This window comes from Apium graveolens, chromosome 2 (genome assembly GCF_009905375.1).
Source record: "Apium graveolens cultivar Ventura chromosome 2, ASM990537v1, whole genome shotgun sequence".
Taxonomy (NCBI): domain Eukaryota; kingdom Viridiplantae; phylum Streptophyta; class Magnoliopsida; order Apiales; family Apiaceae; genus Apium; species Apium graveolens.
Genome location: NC_133648.1, coordinates 2,104,885 through 2,128,041, shown reverse-complemented (window position 1 = coordinate 2,128,041; position 23,157 = coordinate 2,104,885). Strand labels below are relative to the sequence as shown.

General features: G+C 34.9%; 4 protein-coding genes and 1 non-coding gene across 5 annotated transcripts; 2 read left to right on the top strand and 3 right to left on the bottom strand.

The window, feature by feature from the left end:
• Positions 1 to 1,023: 1,023 nt before the first annotated feature.
• On the bottom strand, positions 1,024 to 2,634 carry LOC141705492 (glucan endo-1,3-beta-glucosidase 12-like). Its single transcript, XM_074508419.1, has 2 exons — positions 1,254 to 2,634; positions 1,024 to 1,166 (listed from the first exon to the last, which is right to left on the bottom strand). The coding sequence occupies exons 1-2, from the start codon at positions 2,632 to 2,634 to the stop codon at positions 1,132 to 1,134; spliced, it is 1,416 nt and encodes a 471-aa protein (XP_074364520.1). The 3' UTR covers positions 1,024 to 1,131.
• A 3,691-nt stretch (positions 2,635 to 6,325) lies between these two features.
• Positions 6,326 to 9,017, bottom strand: LOC141706672 (protein NRT1/ PTR FAMILY 6.4). The gene is made up of 4 exons (XM_074509460.1): positions 8,733 to 9,017; positions 8,534 to 8,645; positions 8,220 to 8,437; positions 6,326 to 7,892 (listed from the first exon to the last, which is right to left on the bottom strand). Exons 1-4 carry the CDS (start codon positions 8,733 to 8,735, stop codon positions 6,444 to 6,446), a joined length of 1,782 nt encoding a protein of 593 aa, XP_074365561.1. The 5' UTR covers positions 8,736 to 9,017; the 3' UTR covers positions 6,326 to 6,443.
• A 1,417-nt stretch (positions 9,018 to 10,434) lies between these two features.
• On the bottom strand, positions 10,435 to 13,803 carry LOC141706669 (endoglucanase 11-like). The gene is made up of 5 exons (XM_074509454.1): positions 13,421 to 13,803; positions 12,871 to 13,083; positions 12,585 to 12,785; positions 12,246 to 12,500; positions 10,435 to 11,247 (listed from the first exon to the last, which is right to left on the bottom strand). Exons 1-5 carry the CDS (start codon positions 13,631 to 13,633, stop codon positions 10,606 to 10,608), a joined length of 1,524 nt encoding a protein of 507 aa, XP_074365555.1. The 5' UTR covers positions 13,634 to 13,803; the 3' UTR covers positions 10,435 to 10,605.
• Positions 13,804 to 17,813: 4,010 nt separating this feature from the next.
• Positions 17,814 to 17,897, top strand: TRNAL-CAA (transfer RNA leucine (anticodon CAA)). Its single transcript has one exon. It is a non-coding gene; the product is annotated as a tRNA-Leu (tRNA).
• Positions 17,898 to 20,230: 2,333 nt separating this feature from the next.
• Positions 20,231 to 22,722, top strand: LOC141706670 (glucan endo-1,3-beta-glucosidase 12-like). Its single transcript, XM_074509455.1, has 3 exons — positions 20,231 to 20,388; positions 20,498 to 21,787; positions 22,486 to 22,722. The coding sequence occupies exons 1-3, from the start codon at positions 20,340 to 20,342 to the stop codon at positions 22,518 to 22,520; spliced, it is 1,374 nt and encodes a 457-aa protein (XP_074365556.1). The 5' UTR covers positions 20,231 to 20,339; the 3' UTR covers positions 22,521 to 22,722.
• The last annotated feature ends 435 nt before the right edge of the window (positions 22,723 to 23,157 follow it).

Sequence of the window (23,157 nt, the reverse complement as noted above, 5' to 3'; positions counted from 1 at the left end):
TTGGTCATCTATTTTGTAAATGATTTAACTTATGCAAGTGTGCAATTTAAATAGTTAAACTATGATTTGTCATGCATATTTGATGTTTCATAACTCATAAGCCTCATCAATCAACCAACTACCACTACTACTCTATATGTTTTGGTTCATGCCAAGTTCCTCTGTATTATTTCAAGTTGTTAAGCTTGAAATTTGAATCGGACGATTGAGATGTACGCAGACCGTTACTCACTTCGAAAATTTGGTGAGTATTTCGAAAAAAAATGGTGCTTTTCTCTGAACATAGTATTGTTCTACTTATTTCAAATGACAAAAGATTATAACATTTGAAATCTGGTTTTTTAAAAGTTGATAGTTCGACACTACCCGAAACCTGACACGAGCTCGACACGAGAAAATGCAAAATTTGACACGACCAGAAACCCGACACGGCCTTGATATTCATGCCTAAGTTGTATTGATGGTTTCTTGCAAGTTGCAATGGCAAGAAGAGTAAGAAGAGTAAGAAGTTCTATTAAAGCTCCCTACAAATGGAATTCGAAATTCTGAAGACTAGGTCTATTAAAGCTCCAATCACCATATTTGGGACCAGGGCCATGCTCTGCAGAGGAAACAATGGCTCCTTTTAAGACGATAATTAAACTTGAGCTTTCCGGACTGCAGAGCCTTGTAACATTCCACATCGATAAGAATAAGAGGTTATAGCAATATTCCGTCAGTAGGCCTTAAAATAAAGCCCAGCCGCCATTCAAAAAAGAACCACATTTCCCTGATGAAAGACTTACTGAGGTCCAGGAAATCGATATATAAGATTACTAGTTGTCGCTAAAACCAATCACATCTGATTACGACAAAGAAACCTATATAGCCTTCCATCGGATTTGATGAAACTACAGTAATGAGACAGAACATATGAATAACACTTTCTGGGAAATAAACCAGAAGCCTGGCTAGTCCATGTCAGGAACCAGAAGAATAGAACAAGAACATTGTGAAAAAACAAACCAATAGATCTGTCAGAAATTAAGTAGAATTACAAAGAATGGGTGGAGAAATCTCCTACAAAAGAATACCTAACAATCTATAAATTCCTACTTCAAAAACAAAAAAAAAAATCAAGTGCAAGATCTTTCATCCTCTCGTTGGATACTCGCAGTTGCTGAACTCTGCAGAAAACATAGAAACAGATCATGTTAGTTGTTATCGAATTATACATTAATGTGCAGAACTAAATCATATGCACAGAAGCTTACTAGGGACTTGAGTAACCACATAGGCAGCTCCACCAAAATAACAACTCCCGCCAGCACGAGACATTCTCTGATAATAGCTGTTGAACGCGTATGAAGCATGGGCCTCGAGAGTATCCGGGTGAAAACATGATTCGCCTGACTGGATTGGCTTACAATCAGCTCCGCCTTCACCACAAGCATAATCAAGCGCACTTTGTAGTTTCTCCTGCCCTGCATTCGCATTAGCTACACACCAAGTCTGTCCGTTTGTGCTTGGAACCTTGTTCATTGGCGGTGATGGTGATGCTACTGGCACCTTTGCTTTACTTCTGTTTGTCGGATTTGATATTGTGACGTTCAATGTATCTACTGACAATGGAATGTCGTAAACTTTCTGCGTGTTTGGGTAAAAGAGACCATAGTTCCTTTCGGAAACAGGTCCTCCTTTTTGATTTTCGTTGAACAGGGCAAATAGAAAGACGTTGAGTTTATCGTTAGGCCTCAAGGGAGTGCCACGGCCCGTGAGTACTCTGCGCACTAGATTCCCGTTATAAGCTGCTGCATTCTCAGGTCCAGCACCAAATTCTGTATCACCACCTGCAGAAGGCCAGCCAGTCTCGGAAACAACAACTTTAACATCACTAAAATTCAAGGCATCAAGAGCTGCAAAAACAGCATCGAGCTGGGCTTCAAAGAGGCTCATATAAACATTCCCATTGCCAGAGTCTTTCGCGCCTTCATTTGGACGAAGCAAAGCATAATCCAAAGAGATCGTGTCAGTATTGGCTTCATAAGCAAAAAAAGGGTACGAATTAACCATAAGATATGACCCTGTTCGTTGCAGAAAAGCAAGCATAGGCTTGATAAAAGGCTCGATCAATTCAGACTTAAACGATCCAGATGATGGCGGATAAGAATTTTGCAGTGCACTAAGAGCCACAGGAGAGGAGACCTTAATATCACCACTAAAATTAAGTTTTCTAAGAGAAGCATACATATTTTTCATCGCAGGCACGAGAAAACGACTGCTCTGAGGGTCTACGAACACTTCATTCCCGATTGCAATAGCTTCAATAATGGTATCACGATAAAACGGAACAACATTGGACCTGAGCCAAGAATCAGTGAACAACTGATCATTAGCAGCAGAGGAGAGCAGTTGATTAGGCATGCAGACCGTAACACTAATATTCGAACCAGCCAGAGCGGATAAAACAGATGCATCAGCATCGAATATTTTCACACGAGTAATGCCGTTGGATTTGAGAAGCTTCACCACTTGAGAAGGCTCGGGAAGATTGTCTGCGATTCGACCGTAATTCACACCGATGGAACCGTATTTATCAATGGAACACACGGTTCCGAGACACAAGAACAAGCACAACACAAGAAACTTCAGCATTGACATTGTACGAGGTATGTTTAGAGAAGTTTATCAATGATATGAGATGTGAAAACAATGTCTGCAATGTGGTGTTTATATAGGGAGAAGCGGAGCTTCCAAATACAATTTTAACTTGAAAGTGGAGAGGTGGAGTGGCTTTATAGAACGTGACACTGCCACCTTTTTTAAAACTCGGGAGGAAGAGATAATAGTGGAGGTTTCCTTTATCTGTTATTATTATTCAATTCTATTACAATTCCTATTTGGTTTAAAAAATACTTTAGCCCACTTTTAATTTATTTAGTTAAATTGATTAAATTTCAAGTGGAATTTGAAAGTTGTTTTTTATAATTTTGAAAAAATGGAATGCTTCTTTTTTGAATTTTCATAATTTTAATATTATAATTTTGCAATTTCTTTAAATTACATAATATATGTACATTTCAGTTAAAATTAGCATTTTTTTCTAAAACAAAAATTATTATCCATACTCTTCGATAATACATCATGTATTTGACTTTTTTAGCCTCCTCCTCCTCTACCGGCAAAATTCTTTTCTCCAAAAATATCATGATCAGAGTTATCCGGTTTATTCCCTAATGTATCTCATATTAGATATTATAATTTTATAATTTATTTAAATTACATAATATATGCACATTTCAGTTTAAACTACCCTCTTTTTTCTAAAACAAAAATTATTATCCATACTCTTCGATAATATATCATGTATCTGATTTTTTAGCCTCCTTCTCGTCTACTAGCAAAACCCTTTTCTCCAGAAATGTCATAATTGGAGTTATCAAGATTATTACTAATGCATATCCCATTGTTTTTTGTCGGATGTAGAGATGCACAAAAATTTCGGGCCCGAAAATCTGATCCGGCATCCGGTCAAAACCCGGTCAAACCCGGCCCGGGTTTCAGGCCTTGACGGGCCTTATATTTTTAGGCAAAACCCGGTCCGGTCCGGTTAAAAGTCTGGGCTTCGGCCTGGCCCGAAAAAGTCCGGTTATAATCTGATTATTTCAAATATATTTTCTTATATATTTATAAATTCACATTTATTATAAATATAAATAATACTTTAAACACATATATATTTACATATTTGTGACTATTAATATTATTTATAAACTTCGTTGCATAAATAATGAAAGAATATATATAATAAGTACATTATATATTTGGATATCATTGTTATCATAACAATGATAAAACATATTATTTTATAAACATGTTTATTTTTAACGAACTTAAATATTTTCAACGAAGTAATGTTTTCATAAAATATTTCATGTAAACTAATATATTTTTACGATGATCTAGTTGATAACATATATATTCTTCGAAATCTCTATTAATACTCGATCCGATTTAAACCCAGAAAAAAGTCCAGCCTGTTCTGATCTGGCCCGGAAAAAAGCCTGTTTAGGCCCGTCTCGAGGGCCCAAACGGGCTCTGACAATTTTGGAAAGCCCGACCCGGCCCGTTCAAAGTCAAAGCCCGAAAAACCCGACCCGGTCAAAGCCCGGGCTTTTTAAGACTTGTTCAAAACCCGACTCGGTGGGCTTTTTGTGCATTTCTAGCTGAAAGTGCCTTGACTTGAGTCAAGTATAAAGACTCCTTAGGAAGGGTTGTACACGGGTTGCATTGTTCCGATTCAGAAAATTTTATCAATCTAATTAGGACTATCAAACGAATATTCTGATACAAATTTGTCTATATTCAGATCCGAATCTGAAAATTTGTATTCATATCCATATTCGAATTCGAAAATATTTAAAGAATAATATACAAATTCGGATCTGACAGAAACTATCCGGATATGGATAATATCCCGATTTGAATCCGGTTTTCAATAAGATTTTTTATTTTTATATTAAAAATTCAAAAAAAATGAAAAAAAATATAGTGAAAATTAAAATTTCATTTTTAAAAATTAAAATAAAAGTTAAAGTGATTTAACCTTAATTTAATTTATTCAAAAATTAATTTTATTTATCTTTTCAATAAATTTGTTATCTTTAAATTGTTGAACTCGAATGATTTTTTAATACATGTCTATACTTTTTTTTATATATATATAAAAATTTTATAAACATAATATTTAATTTATATATGTGTGTGTAAATTTAATCTAATAAATTTTAAATTATATAAATATTCAAATATAATATATTTATTCGGATTCGGATATTATCGGATACGAATATACTCATATCCGTATAAGTTTTCCGCAATCGTCGGATTCGAATATAGATAATATCTGTTTTGTTTCGGATACGAATAATATCCATTTTATTTCATACACGAATGCAGATTTTTCGGACAAATTTCAAATTTTTTTGACAATCCTAAATCTAATCCATTAAGATCATTTTGATATTTTTGAACCCAACCCATAATGGGTTACCCATTGTATTTGGGGTTGGGTCGTTTTGAGTGTGTTTAGACTATTTATGCTTTATTCATAGTGTATTACTTGCGCGCAGTAGTATAATTAACAAATGTCGTACATGATGATTTGATATCACACTGATGCTTAAATAAGATTCTTGAAAACTAAAGCGTAAGGGTTTAAAATTTACTCAATACGCACCCGAAAGGTAGCGATTGCGATTGATAAAAAAAAATAAAAATATTGAAATTGCACTTGGCCTAAAATCTCGACGGACCTAAATTGTTCAAAGCTAGTATAAAATATAAATATTTAATGTATATTTACTAAATTACCTTCGGGTTGGTTTGAGTTGACCCCCTAAAATCCGAAATCGTACACAACCCACTAAAATCGAGTTGAATTCGATTAAACACACTTATATAAGTTAGAGAGACACATAATACACTGATACACTAAAATCCGAAATCGGCGTTCGGGTACCTCGTCTCTGTCGCATGAGGGACACATAATACACTGATATTCCCATATTATTTGACCAACACCGTCCCTAAAATTCGGTTACTAACAACCAAATATAATTGTAATGTTTTCTTAAAATCAGGTCTCATTACGAGTGAGACATTGATGAGATATTCTTTCACCTCTTCAAATGTCTTCTGATAGTTGATCCCCCACTCAAAACTCTTAGACTTTTGAAGCACTTTCCACTTAACACTTTGAACTTACACTTGTTTGAATTTATGTTCATATTATTCATTCTCAGTGTCTCAAAACATTCTTTTAGTTCTCCAACAATCTCTAAACATCGAATCCACAATCATATCATCAACATTACACTGCATATTCCTCCCAATCTCTTTGGCCAGAAATTTGTTGACCACTCTCTAGAACGTGGCCCCGTATTTCTCGTGTCGAAGGGCATTTAATGTAAGCATAAGTCTCCTTCGGTGTGATGAATGTTGTTTTAGGATTGTCCTGACATTTACGACCATTTGGTGAAATCCTGAAAAAGCAACAAGAAAACTAAGTACAAAATAACCCCAAGTAGCAAAAATGAGCTGATCAATGCTCGGTATTGGGTAATAATCCTTCGGGCATGTCTTGTTGAGATTCTTGTAATTCACGTATATTCCCCACTTGTTAGCTTTCGTGATACTCGATTTCTTTTATGAACTTAGCCTCTAGTAGTTTTCGACCTCAATCTCGATGATATTTTTTTTCTTCAAGGCAAAAGTACTTTTTCGGTGCTTAATCCTGTTCATTACTTCTTTTACCATCCTACACAAACCTAAAATGCATCTAAAATTTCATGCACACAAATAACCGATTTCACCTTGAAATTACATAATTTGCAAGAAATGAAGATTTCAACCACATTTATCACTAGATACAACACAAATAAATCTCTCAAAGCATGTGTAGTCTAGTCTACTAGTGGCACTTCCTTTGCCTCAACTACAGCTTTCTTCTCAATATCATCAACAATGGCCTCATCTTGCCAATGTGTGAGTTCCTTCTCCTGATCAGTCTCAGGACCTCCATCATTGCGAATCTTGTATTGATGTTTTCTTGCAAAGACAAGAAACACTAAGAAGTTCAAGACTCCCAACACTGCAAGCATCCAGTAGAAGTTCTCCAGCTTACCTTGATTGAGATTGTTTCTGAGCCAACTTTTCCCAGTTGCAGCAACTACTAATGTCACTAACAAACTACTGACAAAGAATCCCATTGCCAATGTGCTTAGAAATAGTCCTGTGCTCATCGATTTCATTCTTTCGGGTGCTTCTCTGATGAAAAACTCTAGCTGGCCAACATAGGCAAAAGCTTCTCCTGCACCAACAATGAAAAACTGAGGGACTAACCAGAATGCAGTGATCTTAATTTTCTCATTGACTGCCATTTCTCGCCTTCTCTTTTCAACGATTGCAGAGGCTATCATTCCAGCTATTGAGAAAAGAAGTCCTATTCCTACTCTTTGAAGGCTGGTGAGTCCCTGAGGTTTATGTGTGATTCTTCGAGCCATAGGGACAAAGAGTTTTTCGTTTAGGGAAGTAAAGAGTAGGATTGTAAGGAAAAGGAAAACGGAGAAAGTGCCTGCAGGCACTTCAAAGGAGCCAAGGTATCGGTTCATGAACGTGGCTTGCTCAATCGTGAAAGTGTTCATTTGAGAGTATATTGTCCAAAATAGGATACATGTAGACCATATGGGGATGAGTTGTATAACCATTTTCACTTCTTCAACTTGCATCACAGTAGAAACTAACCACGGATTGTTTGTATATCCACTTGAAACCTCATGGTCTTCAAGAATGGCCGCCCTGTCAAGAAACTTGAGCCTATGTGTGTGTGCAACTTTTGAAGTGTTGAACTCATTCAAAAAGCTGTCATGAGAAGGAAAAGGCACACTCCTCTTCTTCCAAGCCAAATACACTACTCTCCATATTATAGTAAGTGGACTACCTTGAGGTTTCCTAAACCTATACAACTTTGTTCCTGCTAGCAGAACAACTACTGCTATGATCATTGTTCCTGCTGATATTCCATATCCCCATCCTCTTCCCACATTATCTTGTAAGTACACCAAGACAGTCACCGAGAATAGTGACCCGAGACTGATGCAGAAATAAAACCTATTAAAGAAGTAGACCATGGCCTTCTGTTCTTTAGGATTTGATGCATCAAACTGATCTGATCCAAAACCAGAGACATTTGATTTTATTCCGCCACCTCCCAGTGCAATTATGTAGAGTGAGAGGTAAAGCATTGCTAGCTGGCCATGATTTGCCTGAACACAGGTATTTTTTCTTGAATCATGGCATTGAGGGGGTCTTAAGCTCGAAATACTTGTGGACACTGTCAACAATGTTACTCCCTGATTGACAAGGCAAATGAATTAAAGTTGCACACTTTATAATCTGCTTTTTATGATTCTACAAATTCTAATTTGCCTTGCTGCATATTTGGAGAGTGAATTAACATGTAATAATGAAGTGAAGTCAAATTTTACTAGGAAAACATGAACCTAGAGGAATTTTAATAATTGAATCTGCAGTAGAATTGTAACAATTTAAGCTTGATACACACCTAAACTAGAATTACACATACTGTTGAGAGTCATAATGTTATTACTTATCAAACCGATTGTAAGATATTCGTTTCATATTAAAGAAAAAGATCTTACTGACTTCAGAAATCTTACCAGAGCAGTGATGGATGCAAAGGTTGCAACAGTCAAGTAACGGCCAAGTTTAGCGTCTGCCAGAAAGCCACCAAGGAGGCCAAGGATATTAAGAGTGCCCATGAAGTTTGTCACTATATTTGCAGATTTTGAAGAAGACAGATGCATATCTCCAACCAAATAAGTAACCATGTTCATAGATATTCCCATCACACATATCCTCTCAGAAAGTTCGGTTCCTGCACCAGCTCAAAGTTAAACTATGTACTAGTTTTAAATTCTATTTCCTCATAGTATTGTTGCAAATGCATTCTTTTGTGAACTAGGATCCTTACCTAGGATGAGGCCTGCAGCAAGCCATCCACCAGTTCGCGATTTATCAGCAGGATTTCCTTGATAGTCCACTAGCGCGGAACTATCTTTCTCTCCATTACTCTCAACTAAAACCTGTCAACAGAACCATGTCAGACATGAAATCAAGTGCAAAGCATAACACAGCAGTCAAGATTTTAGTCGAAAACACAAAAGACTAACCATGTTTAGAGCAGGGAAGATGTGCAAGAGCTGAAGTAAGTTACAGGGCAGCTGCAAAATAAGAGGCTATGAGAGTTTTATTTACAGGAATGGCTGTGAGAACACTAGTGTGGGGATGTTCTTGTTGATAGGATTGCGCGGGAATTATAAGTAGAGTTGCAATATCTCCACATAATATGGAAGGCAGGGAAAAAAAGAGGTTAATATCGACAAATGGTGACTCAATTTTGTACTATGCAAATCAAGTTGAATGCAAGAAGTATTAGTTTGTGGTTACTCTGCTGCCAGCCACAACTGGTCTCAAATATATACTGGAGAATGACTCAATACAGTTCTGATATTGGATTTATCATGCTGATGGGGCCATTAGATTATTCATGTTCATACGAAACTTTCACAGTATTCAGAAAGCTAATGATTTTGGACTTCTTCATGCATTCATGTATATCTTTTTAAGTACTTTCAGCTAGTGGTTGCGCTGTTGTTAATCAGGATTAGGTACTTTAATAATGCTTCCTTTTGCTTAATTTTTTCGTTATATTATTGAGGGGGTTAAAAGAACACAGGAAGTAAAAATTATCGAACTTTTTTATGAAAAACCTGTGCTTCACTTGTCTTGGCCTTGCATGTATTTTCAGCTCGTTTTACTCGTGAATCTTGCCATCTCGTGAAATTAATTTAGAAAGATTAAAAAGTAGCATTTTGCTTCTGACTTGGCATCACTCATCACAGAGTTCTCTGATCTGCTCAACCACACAATTGTCTCCAAGAAGACAAAAGACAGGGCTTGTACTAGTTAAATTTCTGATTCAGACTACTTGATGATCACAGTACCACACATACATTGTATTCGAGACTAATCAGGTTTTGCTGCAGACACTAATCAGGTTTTATATACTCGTTTAGATTACGTTCTTCCTTTATGACGTGATAATCTTGGATACTACTGTAATCGTTCTGCAAATCAAGATGAATCTAAAATCTTTCACACCTTTGCAAATCTAGTGGGATGCTTTGTTCACTTTGATAGTTTGATTAGATGTCTGACTATTCTTTGATTTTGGGTGCATGTTACTTTCAGGCATCTCGCTGTTCATTGCTTAACCAAATTGTATGATTTCTTAAGCAATCTTTGTAACCACATGCCGTGGTCCCTGAATTTTTTGGTTTTTTTCACAAACAACGACCACACAATGACACGAGAATCTTGATTGAGAGCCTTCATCTCATAACTTCTTAAGGTCAGCGCGATGCTCAGGTGTGTACTTGCTATTTGCTATCTGATAGGTTACGTGTTCATGCCCTTCTAATTATATTATCATTTTTTGTTATTAATCATAATACTAAAGTTGCAAAGATGGACCACCTTATAGTTTCTCTTTCATTTTAGGGAATTTACCAAAAATACCAGTTTTTATGAAAATATTTGCAAAAATACGGACTCGGGTTGCAGATGAGGTTGAAACGGTTGTATATGAGGTTAATCCATATTTTTGCAAATATTTTCTGCAAATAGGGTATTTGTGCAAAAATCACATTACTCTTGATCTGTTACAATCTTTTTTTTTGCTAATTGAATACACACGCACACGATCTGTTACTCACTTCGTGTCTGTACTTAGGCCTCTCGTTTTTTTAAACGAGGGGATAATTCGTAAAACAGTCATTCTTGAAGGACTAGAATGTTACAAACACAAGTGCAGAACAGAATTCACTTGTCTTTCTGTATGAACAAAAGTGTTTACTATATCATATCACATGGTAGGGCTGTTCTTCAAACTACAGCCCTAACAAATGTTCACAAGCACATAAAATTGAATTCAAAACTCAATGCATAGTAAAAATATACATGTACTACTGATATGTACTATACCTACCTGTATGAAGCTATTAACCGTAAATCAGACAACTGATTCAGCTTTGCAAATAAACCAACAAGCGGCGCTGTATTATATGTGCAGGCCTCGGTCTGCATATAATTTCCTCTATCATCTCTAAAATTATCTTCTCTATCAGGTCCTCCAACCAATGCTCCAGTCACAACATTCGGATTTGGCTTAGACTGGCTGTACCAGTCATCGTATCCCTGAGTGCACCCGATGAACCCTTTATTTACTCTATACGACACAATTGATGCACCTCTGTGGTGCACCTTTGTGGGGTATTTAGAACCAAATCCAACTAAGTAGCTCATATTGTTCGGGTTTGATCCCAAAATGTAGTCTACTTGTGATTTGGCAAATGCAAAAAGTTCCTCAGGGGTCACTATTATTCCGTGACAGCTGAGGTTTTGGTTTGTGTTTGACAGAAAATCTGAGTATACTGTTAGCAGAAATGCCGCGGATGAAACATATTGCATATTGTTCCATTGGCGTATGAACAAAAGGCCTCCAGGAGTACGCTCAACATTAGTTCCATTGTTTTTGCTCATGCATGAACAAATATAGAATTCAGCCTTAGATCTGTACTGTTCAATTATTTCTCTCTGTTTTTTGTGCTTTACTTCAGGGAGTAGCTGCAGGTTAAGAGTAATCATATCAGTAAACTTAATTTAAACACATATCAGGTTAAGAGTAATCATAGCAAACTAGATTAGTTAAATACTCGACATGGTATCACTCTGACACCCCAATATTCTCACAAAGCTAGGCGTCCGTGATCCACTATTCAACCCAAAAGCCCAAAAGTGGGCTTTCGAGTGAGAGGAAGTGTCAAAAACATGATCCTCTTGGACCTTCCTCTGGATGCAAACAGTGAAGTTCATCTTCATAATACATTATGTATTGTATCTCCTAATAGGCATTCATCTGTGCAGGTCCAGGTGTAATAAGTTGAAGAAAAGTGGGACACCATAAGGGTTTATACAGAATGATTATGAAACCAATATAGGTGGAAAATTGAAGATACCACCCTCTTTTCATGGTCTACCAGTTGATCAGAATCTTGTCTAGCCTCTTCTTTATTCAGATCCAGGAAAGTGGGCTCATAAAGTGGGACAAACAAAGTTCAAAACACCACTTACTAACTTCACCAATCTAATTAAGCCTTGTGTTATTATGATTGACCTTCCTGGGAACATCAAATCTTGATTTTAGATACAGGTGAGGTGCCTTGAGCCCACTAATTTAAACCTTATAAAAATCTCCCCATTTCATAATTAACCTCTGTTACTATTCTGCAGCAACTAAGGAATGACATACCTTAATTCCAACTTACTTATTCCCTCCACTCATAAAGTAAAAGGCATAACATAAAGCAAGTACAAACATTATTCATAAATCAAGGAAATGCCAAATTTTCAAAAAGGTGCTTATTTTGAAATGTGATGGAGAAAATTTGCATATCAAGATATAAGTATCAAATTCCTTAGCTCATCGAACCCAGAACCTGAGACGACAAGAGATAAGCCCTTAACCACTTGAGCTATCTCATCGCCCTTAACCACTTGAACTATCTTATCGTGACTGTTTCTGAAAGTAAAGTTAATATGCAAATTGGTATCAGAAGAATTACCATTGCAGCTATAATCTGAATTCCAGCATATTTAACATCCCAGCTAAATTCAGAAATAGACCAGCCAATTCCACCAAAGTTTTCGGCATTATTGATGACATAATCCAAGTAAACCTCATTGTCGGTGGCCTTGTATAGCCACAGAGCTGCCCACAACAACTCATCCTTATACCCACTCACTGATGCATAGTAACTCTTCACTACCCCCACACTCGCATCATATTTTCCTCTAAATTTATCGCCAAACTCAAACAGCTACACAAATTTAAACCACATTATTCATCACATTATCAAAATCAATCGCGGACTTAACCACAACTCTACACATACTTAAACTACCTGCTGAGCATGGTGCAGCAGTAAATGAGAGTAATGTGGATTAGTTTCCTTAAACACGAGAGACGCTGCTGCCATAGCTGCAGCAGTCTCTCCAGCAAGATCAGAACCTGGATTCTTCTCGTCAATCTTATGAGCCTGTCGCGATGTGGTCATGTCCTCAGGACGTTGCCAGCAGTAGTGATCAGTGTCTCCATCACCTACCTGTTCATCATTAATTAAAAACATGTGTAATTACTACCAAATTTTATATAATTTAAGCCCATATTATATTAGTCAAAGTACCTACCTCTGCCCATAACACATTAGGGCTAGTGTGTGCTTTAATGAAGTAATCAGTCCCCCATTTTATTGCCTCCAGAGCATGCCCAAACTCTCTTGCTCGAGAAATTTCTTCACCGTATTCAAGAACACCCCACGACAACATTGTCACCGTAAATGCCATTGGAAGTCCAAATTTTACGTGGTCACCAGCATCATGGTATCCTCCTACCAAATCAACCTGAAAAACACGAACATATATTAACAAAAACCAACTAAACATACTCAGTATATCCGGCTCTAATAAAAAAAAGAACGCAAATGCATTACTACTGACTACTAAACGAAACAAAAAGTATTAATCAACCTAAAAAGAAGCACTTACATTAGAAAAGCAAACTAGACATACTCGGTATATCCGGCTTACTAAAAAAAATTAAAATGTACGCAGAATTTAGTACTACCAATCAAATGCACACTGTCCTATACAGTATTTACGGGGTACGGTTGATTGAATCAAATGCATTACTACTTAAACAACTTCAACTCCAACATGTTGAATGAAAAAATAATCTCACCCCTTGTTCTAGGCCATCAGTGAGACCTGAATGATCACGCCACGTGACTCGGTGATTATAAGGCAAGCGACCGGAGCGTTGAGCTTCAAAGTACAAGAGTGATTTGGTAAGAGCATCTGCATAATCAGGATCTTGAGCACTGGTCCTGATTATAATGAGCAACAGAGATATCGAAAAGATTAAGCAATGTAGAAGCTTCCTTTTAATCTCCATTGTTCTTTAATCTTTCAAAGGACTAAAGACCAAGAAAGTGAGCTAATTAGCTCTTATTATGTTTTCTTGAATATCTTGAGCTAATCAAATAACTCTAGAGGCTGCTATGTTTTTATAGCAGAGCTATCTTAGAGGAGGCTACTACTCCACCAGTGCATGGTGTGTCCTCAGCTTTTAAAATTTTAAATCTCTTTTAATTAGTAGGGCTTTATATGGTTTTCAAGAAAAGAATCAAATGTTTGTTACTGAAGAGAGTAGTGCTAAATATACACAATTTTGTACAAAATATTTGTACATAATGACATGATATTTGATGGAGGGTGTTTTAATTGGTTTTGTTGATATAAATGCCGGGGTCATTCCAATTAAAACACAACACATGATATTATATACAAAATTTTGTATATCATTCTGTATACCTAGCATTTTTCTTATGAAAATTACTATTTCGGTTTCAAAACATCTGTCTAATTTAACTTGTACGCAACATTACATATTTTCTAAATAAAAGTATAAATGTAAATTAAAAAAAATAGTGAGCAAATTCAAAGTACATAAATATTTTAAAAAAGAAATGTATTTTTATTTTTGAATCGAAAACGAAAATCGAACATGCGAGACATAGTACACAAGATCTAGTCAGAATTTCGTGAACCTTGTCACATTTGAAATTAATTGTGTAACTTCGGAAAATTCGACCAAAAAAATTTGATTTCGATTATTTAAAAAATTTTAAATCGATTATTTCAAAATTTTGATTCCTTTACTATTTACATATATGCAAAATAATGGTTCAAATCATGAAAATTATTTTAGAAAAATGACAAAACAGATGGTCAAATGTTTGGCCCCTGCCGAAATTAAAATTTGCTTAATTGGCGGAAACAAAGTTCTTTAAGTACAAGAAAATCTATTGGCTTTTTTTTACTGAAAAATACAAGTAACTTAAATCGGTGAATTAATTCGGTTATATTTAAATGATACGAGTCTACGACTAGCGTGTTTACGAAAATAGCATATTCTGGAGTGCAACACACGTTCGATGAGCCTAACGGCATGAAAGAAACAAGTGACAATTTTTATGGATCCCTGTTTTGGGACATATAACGGGATTTGGTCTAACGTGTAAATGCTAGACTTTTCGAATTCGATTTTAAAATTATTTTTAATTGCTGAGTTGTCGTAATTTTATTGACTAATTTTTCGAAAATAAAATGAATATTTTGTACATTGTACTGGTCAACCGCACAAACAAAAGTATGTCATGTTGCTTAGAAACATTTTGAGGATTTATTATTTTATTTTGTTTGATAATTAATTATACAATCACACGTGTCAGGACACGAACTCTTTAATTTTCGCAGCAGGGACACGAACTCAATTACCGTATCAATCATTTATTAACTTTTCAGGATTATTTCCAACAAACTCGTCTCTTTTTCTTTGACAAGTATTCGAGGTAAATTCCGTTGTAAATTTAATATATATAAATTTTCTTTTTGTTTTTTTTATTATTTTTAATAAGGAAAAGTGTTAAATTTCCAAATTGACAAAAGAGGTAGGGGTATGATGTTTTATATTATATGTTCCCCTTGCATGTGTAGCAGTGTATGTACATTTTAGTGAATGATTTCAAAATCAAAATGTCCAATCATGTCCTCATTGCTGCTCCCTCCGTCCCTAAAAACGTTTACTATTTGTGTTGGACACGTTTGTTAGTGCACACTTTTGATGGTTAATATCTTTAATTTCGTATTAGTATTAAATATAAAAACTTCATTGTATCAATTATTAAAATACTTATAAATACGAATCCAACAAAATCACTCATGATTATGTTTGATATTATTGATTAGACGTAAATTAGTAGTCAATCGCTTACCGTGAACAGTACAAAAAGTCAGAAAGGGAAACGTTTAACGGGAATTAATCAAACCTATGTTGCAATTAAGCCATAATCACCCTAATTCAAAGAACTCATGAATCATGAATATAGATTTTCAGATGTAGAAACCTTTGAACTATCAATTCCATCTTTGAATATAAAATTAGTCTCCTTTTTGGACTTTTTAAGACCTTGTTAGTGTATCATTTATCTTTCTGTTATATATGAATTTGAATTATGATTAACTGCTAATCATACAGTATCAGATTAATTACTTTTGGTATTTAAATACTAATCGAAATGAACACATGAACCCGCCATAAGTCTTTAACAACGTTAAAAACCATTTTAGCTCCTAAATAACCATGTTTCTGCTCTAACTTTTGCAAATAAGCAAAAGTATAAGATTATGTTAAACTTTTCAATGCAATTTTAAGATTTTAGAATTACTGACTTAACATGGTATCAGGGTTCGGTTTAGGCAAAGTCCCACCTCGATTTGTTTAATTTAGTTAATTGTAATGATGTTAGTATTGATTATGTATGTTATCGGGTCAATCAGTACGAAAAATATCGTACGATTGAGTAGGAGTGTCAAAAGTATAAGATAATGTTTGAATCTTACCCTACCACCTTAATTTTTAGAACGACCGGTTACTTAATAGTTATAACTATCAGTTGTCGGGACTGATATTCTAATATAATACTACATCCGTCCCTCTCATTTCTTTACATTTTTTTCACATACTTGACACGCATTTTAAGGCAAATATAAAGCATAGTTCCGGAATTCATTCTTAAAATTTACTTTTTTATAAAGATTTGAACATTACATTTTTTAGAAGAAAAAAAATTATAAAAAAATTATACAATTACATTTAATAAGAACATTAAAATGCGTGTCGAGCCCCCGTCCCCCAACTTAAAAAAATGAGGGGGACGGAGGGAGTATTATTAAATGAAATATTCTCCTTCTTTAGTTATTTTTTGTTGGTTGATTCACTATTGTCCTATTAATGTGAAATTTTCTAAAACATTTTTTTAAAATTGTAAAATGACCCTAGTATTAATGGTGATGACAATCTTCATATCTCCCAAAATATATAGAATAATAAAGGGGAATCGGGTGGTGTGGGTCTGAGGAAAGCAGGTGGATCGGATGCACCGACGAGACAGTGGTCCGCTTTTTGTTCCTTTACCGTCTTACCGACACAATGTTGCCTTATTATTTTATTGTTTTTTTTTTATTCAAAGGTTACACAGTTTAATTACTCCTATATTTGTCTTAAACTACCTTAATTAGCGCTAAACTAGCCTTTGTAATTTCGTATTATATGGAAGTGAATTAGGAGAAGAAGTTAAAGTTAGTTACATTTGGTCACTCAGGTAAAAGATACGAATAATTTATTAATTTTTTTTAATATTTGGATGGAGAATATGATTTATGAAAATTTGATAGTTGTTAATTATTTATTATTATTTTTTTTTGACAAATATGACTTATAATTTTATAAGGATCGAATTTAAGATTTTGGATGACTGAAAATAAACACATAATATGAAGGGAAAATTCATTATTTTTGTGTTCGGTTAAGGGAAAATGGAATGTGTAATAAGTAAAATTAATGGGCAACAACGAAGTTCGTGAAAAATATTTGAAAAAAATGAGCGAGGATAATTTTATTATGAAAAAAATGTGAATAAAATAAAATATAAGAAGAAATCTAGCATTCATTCTCTGAATAAAATAAAATATAAGAAAAAATGTAGTATTCATTCTCAAAATGGAATATTTGAGCTCTTGATTATATGATTATATGAAATGGAGGAAAAAATAAAAATATGATAATCAAATACATTTTAATAGTTCTCATTTTACATCTTTTACTTTTATTCATCTCAACCAAATATAAGATTAGTGATAAAGCACATATATTTTTATTCCACTCGCCCCAAAGATTTTCTGAAACACGTAAATTTTTTTAGCTAAAAATATGTTAAAAATACTATAAATAAATATAATAGAGATTATCTCCAATAATGTATACATGTTAGCTAAAATTTTAGGCAACCTCTCTATATTGGTTATATTTCTCGAACATGTACAGATTTGTAGTTAAATTACATATCATCCACTTACATATCGAAATTATGCATTCTATTTTTATTAATTTAATATAATAAAAATATATTATAGCTAACATTTATAGCCAACTTTATTGGAGTAAATCAATTAACAGCTTTGAGACTTTGGGTTAAATAATAAATACCAAAAGTTTCGAAATTCAACGCATAGTCAGGATGGCCGAGTGGTCTAAGGCGCCAGACTCAAGTTCTGGTTCTCGTGAGAGAGCGTGGGTTCAAATCCCACTTCTGACATTCTTTTTTTCCCAATTATTTTTATGTAGCCAAAATGCTCTAAGGCATTGGGCCCTTATGTGTGTGGATCGGCCCAATGAAATATGTGAGATTTAGTCCGCATAAAGTCTACTTTATGGGCCTGTATTTTATTTGTTGGGCCTTTTTTTCTTCTCGGTCTAAATATCATATCCTCCATACTTTTTTTGTCTACATGAAACAATTTCATTTATAAAATTTCGAAGTGTACATATCTTCCATTCATAAAATTTACTCCCTCCGTCCCTTTCGATTGTTTACATTTTTAAAAGAGTGTCCGACACGTATTTTAAGGTGTATGTAAAGTACAGTTCCGTAACTTTTTTTTACAATTTTCTTTTTCTGAATAAAAGTTGAATGTCTTAATTTTTATTTAGAAAAACAAAATTGTAAAAAAAAGTTACAGAACTATATTTTATATGCACCTTAATATGCGTGTCGGAGACTCTCTAAAAAATGAAAACAATTGAAAGGGACAGAGGGAGTATCATCTAACCAAAAAACATGCAGAGATGTCTCCGAAAATTAAGATAATACAACCTTAATGTCTAAAAAAATAGTCACAAAAAAATCTCGTTAAAACCCGTAAAAGTAAAACCCGTGGAAAAAAAACTCAAATGGAAAAAAGAGTGTATTCTAAAATTTACATTATATATAAAATAATAATCAAATTGTAGCTAAATTGTCTTCGTAACCCGAGGTCACTGAATAGCTATAGTTACTTGCACTTTAAAATCGGATAAGAGAACACCGTCAAATATCCTGAAAATAAGGATAAATGAAATAAGGAGAAATATATTAAAAATAATAAGTGGAGATTATATCTTATAGTTAAATTTTTTAAAAGAAGCGTGTGTGTCTATATATATAATTCATTAAAGTAAAGTTATGTTCTAAAAATCACTGATTAATTACTCGATTAACCGTTTTAATATGTTATGCCGATTCGATTTTATAATTTGATTACTCATTGTACTAGTTTCTTAAATTAGTATATTTAGTATAATAAATTAATTATTTTTATATTTTATTAAATACATCCGATTAATACTCTGATTAATCAATCCAATTATCCGATTAATCACTAAAAGATTGATCTACCAAATAATGCCGATTTCCGTTTTTTAGAATAATGAAGTAAAGTAACCAAACAAAAACACGAACAACCCATTATAAAATGAGGAAGCTGGCCCATACAGAATATCATAAATTAAGATCAGGCGATGGTATGATTGACGGCAGTAAACGATTTAAATCGTTCGTGAGTTATTTGAAATTTGAACATAGTTAGTTAAAAATTCGAATTTTGCTCGATAATAATCGAGACGATCTCAAGTTTTTCGAATTATTTACTGAACCAAACTCAAACTTCAAATTATTCGGCTTGTATGGTTTACAAGCCTTATCGAAACTCTATTTTTTTAATTTTTTTATTAAATATATATAATCGAACTCGAGCCGAGCCAATTATATTTCGAGTTTATGTTAGTATTTGTTGAAATCTATTCAAGTTTTTGAGCCAAACTCGAGTTTATCAATTTTTTCACAAAATTTAAAATTAAAAAGTCAACCGAGCTCGAGTTTCAGCTCGAATTTGAACTATTTTAATCAAATTTGTGTCGTACCTGACGGTATTCAGCTCCGCACATAAACACATGCTCTTTGGCACATAGTAATTCTAACGGTCGACATGTGCAACGGGCTGGAATTCAACATGGACCCACTTAATTTCCATGTTAAATTAACTCTGATTACTCTCTGTCTGATCTATCATCTACTGTCTGACGCTGACTCCTCCACTATTTATGTCATTTTTACAACACGTTATAACCGTTGCAAAATTTGTACCCGCTCAATCGTATATTTTACCGCTACAAATCTACATCTATCACCGTCCAGAGACCGATACTCTAAGGGGCAAGGGGTCATTCGACCACCCTTAAATTTTTAATTTAGTTAAATATTTATGTTTAAATTATATAAAAATTAAAAATAACCCTCTTTAATTTTTGCAAATATTATCTTTATTTCAATTTTTTTCATTGGGGCAAAAATATCCTTCAGTTTATATCATGGTAAAATTGTAAATAATTCTAATGGTTGCAAATGCAATAACTAAAAAAGGATTTTCAGCCGAAAATATTCATAATAATTCAATATATAAAATAGTATTTTGTAAAAAAAATTCAAGCCAGCTCGAGCCTATTTTGAGTCAAACTCGAGCAGAACATGTTAAACTCAAACCTATTTTAAACCGACTCGGTTCGAACTCGTTAAAAAAAAAAATTCGGGCCCCTTATATTATCCGCCACTGCTCCCACTTACCATAATCAACACTCATATAAATCTCCCTCACACCTCTCATATTTCTCCCATCTATCCTTCCACACTCATTCCTCCAAACTATCCCCAAACACAAACACCATGAACCCACTAGCCTTCCTTTTCCTCTTCATGTTCTCTCTCGCAGCAGGTAAACAAAACTCCTCCCCTTCCTTTTGTGTCAGTGACGGAACCAGGATTTCGAAAACTCGAGCTTAACTCGTACTAATATAACTCTTTTTTTTTGGTTTTTTTTACAGATGGGCAAGGATCGGTAGGAGTGAACTACGGGAGAATAGCAAACAACTTACCCTCAGCATTCAAAGTAGCCAAGCTTCTCAAATCCGAAGGCATTACACGTGTCAAAGTTTACGACACCGATCCCGCGGTTCTCAAATCTTTGTCGCGTTCCGGTATTATTAAAGTGACGGTTGATTTACCGAATGAACTTCTCTTCGCCGCAGCGAGATATTCTACGTTTGCGAATTCATGGGTTCAACGTAATGTTGTTGTGTACTACCCCTCGACTCAAATCGAAGCCATTGCGGTCGGTAATGAAGTGTTTGTTGATCCGAAGAATACAACGAAATATTTACTGCCCGCTATGAAAAATATTCATGCGGCGTTGGTTAAATATAATCTCGATAAATTAATAAAAATCTCGTCGCCTATTGCCTTGTCCGCTCTCCAAAATTCGTACCCGTCTTCCTCGGGATCGTTCAAACCCAAACTCGAACCCGTGATCCGTCCCATGTTAGAATTCTTCCGTCAAATCGGATCTCCGCTCATGTTAAATGCCTACCCTTTTTTCGCTTACGAATCGAATGCTGATGTCATCTCACTAGACTACGCATTGTTCCGCCAAAATAACGGAGTCATCGACGCGGGCAATGGCCTCCGTTATTTCAGCCTATTCGACGCGCAAATTGACGCGGTTTTCGCGGCAATGTCCGCGTTAAAATACGACGATGTTAGCATCGTCGTAACGGAAACCGGGTGGCCATCAAAGGGAGACAAAAATGAAATAGGCGCGAGTGTTGAAAATGCCGCAGCTTATAACGGTAACCTTGTTAAACGAGTATTAGCTGGAGGTGGGACCCCTTTAAGACCAAACACAAACCTTACCGTTTATCTCTTCGCGCTTTTCAACGAAAACAAAAAATTCGGGCCCACATCCGAGAGAAATTATGGACTATTTTATCCCGACCAAAAAAAAGTGTACGATATTTCTTTTAAAGTAAACGAGAGGGGTGGTGAACGCGGTTCGGATCGGTTACCGATCGCTGACATATCAGTGAGTGCAGCTGGGGAAAGCTGGTGTGTAGCGAATGTCGAAGCGGGGAAAGATAAGGTGCAGCGCGGTCTAGACTATGCTTGTGGTGAGGGCGGGGCGGATTGCCATCCGATTCAACCGGGGTCCACTTGTTTCGATCCTAACACACTTGAGGCGCATGCTTCGTTTGCGTTTAACAGTTTTTATCAAAAGAAAGGAAGAGTAGCTGGCTCGTGTGACTTCAATGGAGCTGCTCATATTGTTGCTCATCCACCTAGTACGTTTTCTCTATCTACACACTTTTATACATCTCCGCATTGCATTTAGTATCCGGTATTTACGAGTTTCAAAATTTTCAAATTGACTTTTATACATCTTCGCATTGCATTTTAGGATCTAGGAAATTGATTTTGATTAAAGTTACGTAAACTTATTTACCTAACTTTCAGAGTCGTGTAAACTGATTTCGATTAAAGTCCCGTAAATTTATATACCGGGCCACCGGGGCCTATAGTTGGATCTAGACAATGCGCATGCGAGTGAGGTGTGTATATTCAAATACTACATAGTACATGGGAATCTAAAGTGGTACAAAAGGAAAGGTCCATCAAGCCTGGAAAGTTAGAACCCCACTTCACATGTCTCTTTTAAGAACATGCCGGAAGAAAATAGTGATAATAATTGAGTGCAGTGTACTAGTGGGTTAATCATGTACTGTGTAGTGTACAATTGATGTGTACATTTGTAACATCTAACGTAAAATTTAGAATTAATTATTTAGTTCGAATTGTTACGAGAGAAGACGGATCATTGACTCTGTGTAGTGTATAATTGATGTGCACACTTGTAAGATCTAACGTAAAATTTGGAATTAGTTATTTAGCTCGAATTGTTATCAGAGAAGACGGATATTTGTCGAAACTCTAATTATTATCGACGAAATACGGAAAATTTAATTATTTGTTTTTTTTGCAGAGTTCGGAATATGTGAATTCCCTACTGGGTACTGAAGATGGGGAGAAAAATGAAGAATGAAAGCAGAGGGTCCTGTTCTGATGCTTGGTAGTTAATATTATTTATTAAATTATTTGTGTATCTAAATTTGTTGTCTAGGTTATTTGAATAAAAAAATTTGTAAATTTTAGGCTAGACTCTAGAGAGCTATTCTTGTTAAGTCTCATTCAGTTAATCTGATACTTGATCTTTATTTTCTTCGAGTTCTTGAAATTGATGTCTAAAACGATCTACGATATACTGATATAAGTCTAATAAACTGATACTCGTAGCTCGATTCGAACTCGAGCTCGATAAACAAAAGAAACACTAAGATTAAGATCCTTATTGTTAAGTCTCATTCAGTTAATCTGATACTTGATCTTTATTTTCTTCGAGTTCTTGAAATTTATGTCGAAAACGATCTACGATATGCCGATATAAGTCTAATAAACTGATGCTCGTAGCTGGATTCGAACTCGAGCTCGATAAACAAAAGAAACACCAAGAAAAATGGGCCAAGGATTCATTAACTAATAAGCTTCAAAATTTAAGGACAGGAGAGACTCAAGGGGAAACACACATTTCTTCCCTGCAAAAGTTTTGCAAAAAATTACACTCAATCAGCTCTTCTTTCTCTCTGCTTCTTCCCTA

Excerpts from the sequence above, each read along its gene's own strand:
- LOC141706672 (XM_074509460.1), bottom strand. Across the intron at positions 8,438-8,533 it reads TGCTGCAGGCCTCATCCTAG|GAACCGAACTTTCTGAGAGG; the intron begins GTAAGGATCCTA and ends GAGCTGGTGCAG. Across the intron at positions 7,893-8,219 it reads TTGCATCCATCACTGCTCTG|GGAGTAACATTGTTGACAGT; the intron begins GTAAGATTTCTG and ends CTTGTCAATCAG.
- LOC141705492 (XM_074508419.1), bottom strand. The coding sequence starts at position 2,634 with ATGCTGAAGTTTCTTGTGTTGTGCTTGTTCTTGTGTCTCGGAACCGTG. Across the intron at positions 1,167-1,253 it reads TGTGGTTACTCAAGTCCCTA|AGTTCAGCAACTGCGAGTAT; the intron begins GTAAGCTTCTGT and ends TGTTTTCTGCAG.
- LOC141706669 (XM_074509454.1), bottom strand. The coding sequence starts at position 13,633 with ATGGAGATTAAAAGGAAGCTTCTACATTGCTTAATCTTTTCGATATCT. Across the intron at positions 13,084-13,420 it reads CTGATGGCCTAGAACAAGGG|GTTGATTTGGTAGGAGGATA; the intron begins GTGAGATTATTT and ends CGTGTTTTTCAG. Across the intron at positions 11,248-12,245 it reads TTCAGATTATAGCTGCAATG|CTACTCCCTGAAGTAAAGCA; the intron begins GTAATTCTTCTG and ends CTTAACCTGCAG.
- LOC141706670 (XM_074509455.1), top strand. The coding sequence starts at position 20,340 with ATGAACCCACTAGCCTTCCTTTTCCTCTTCATGTTCTCTCTCGCAGCA. Across the intron at positions 20,389-20,497 it reads CATGTTCTCTCTCGCAGCAG|ATGGGCAAGGATCGGTAGGA; the intron begins GTAAACAAAACT and ends TTTTTTTTACAG. Across the intron at positions 21,788-22,485 it reads TATTGTTGCTCATCCACCTA|AGTTCGGAATATGTGAATTC; the intron begins GTACGTTTTCTC and ends TTTTTTTTGCAG.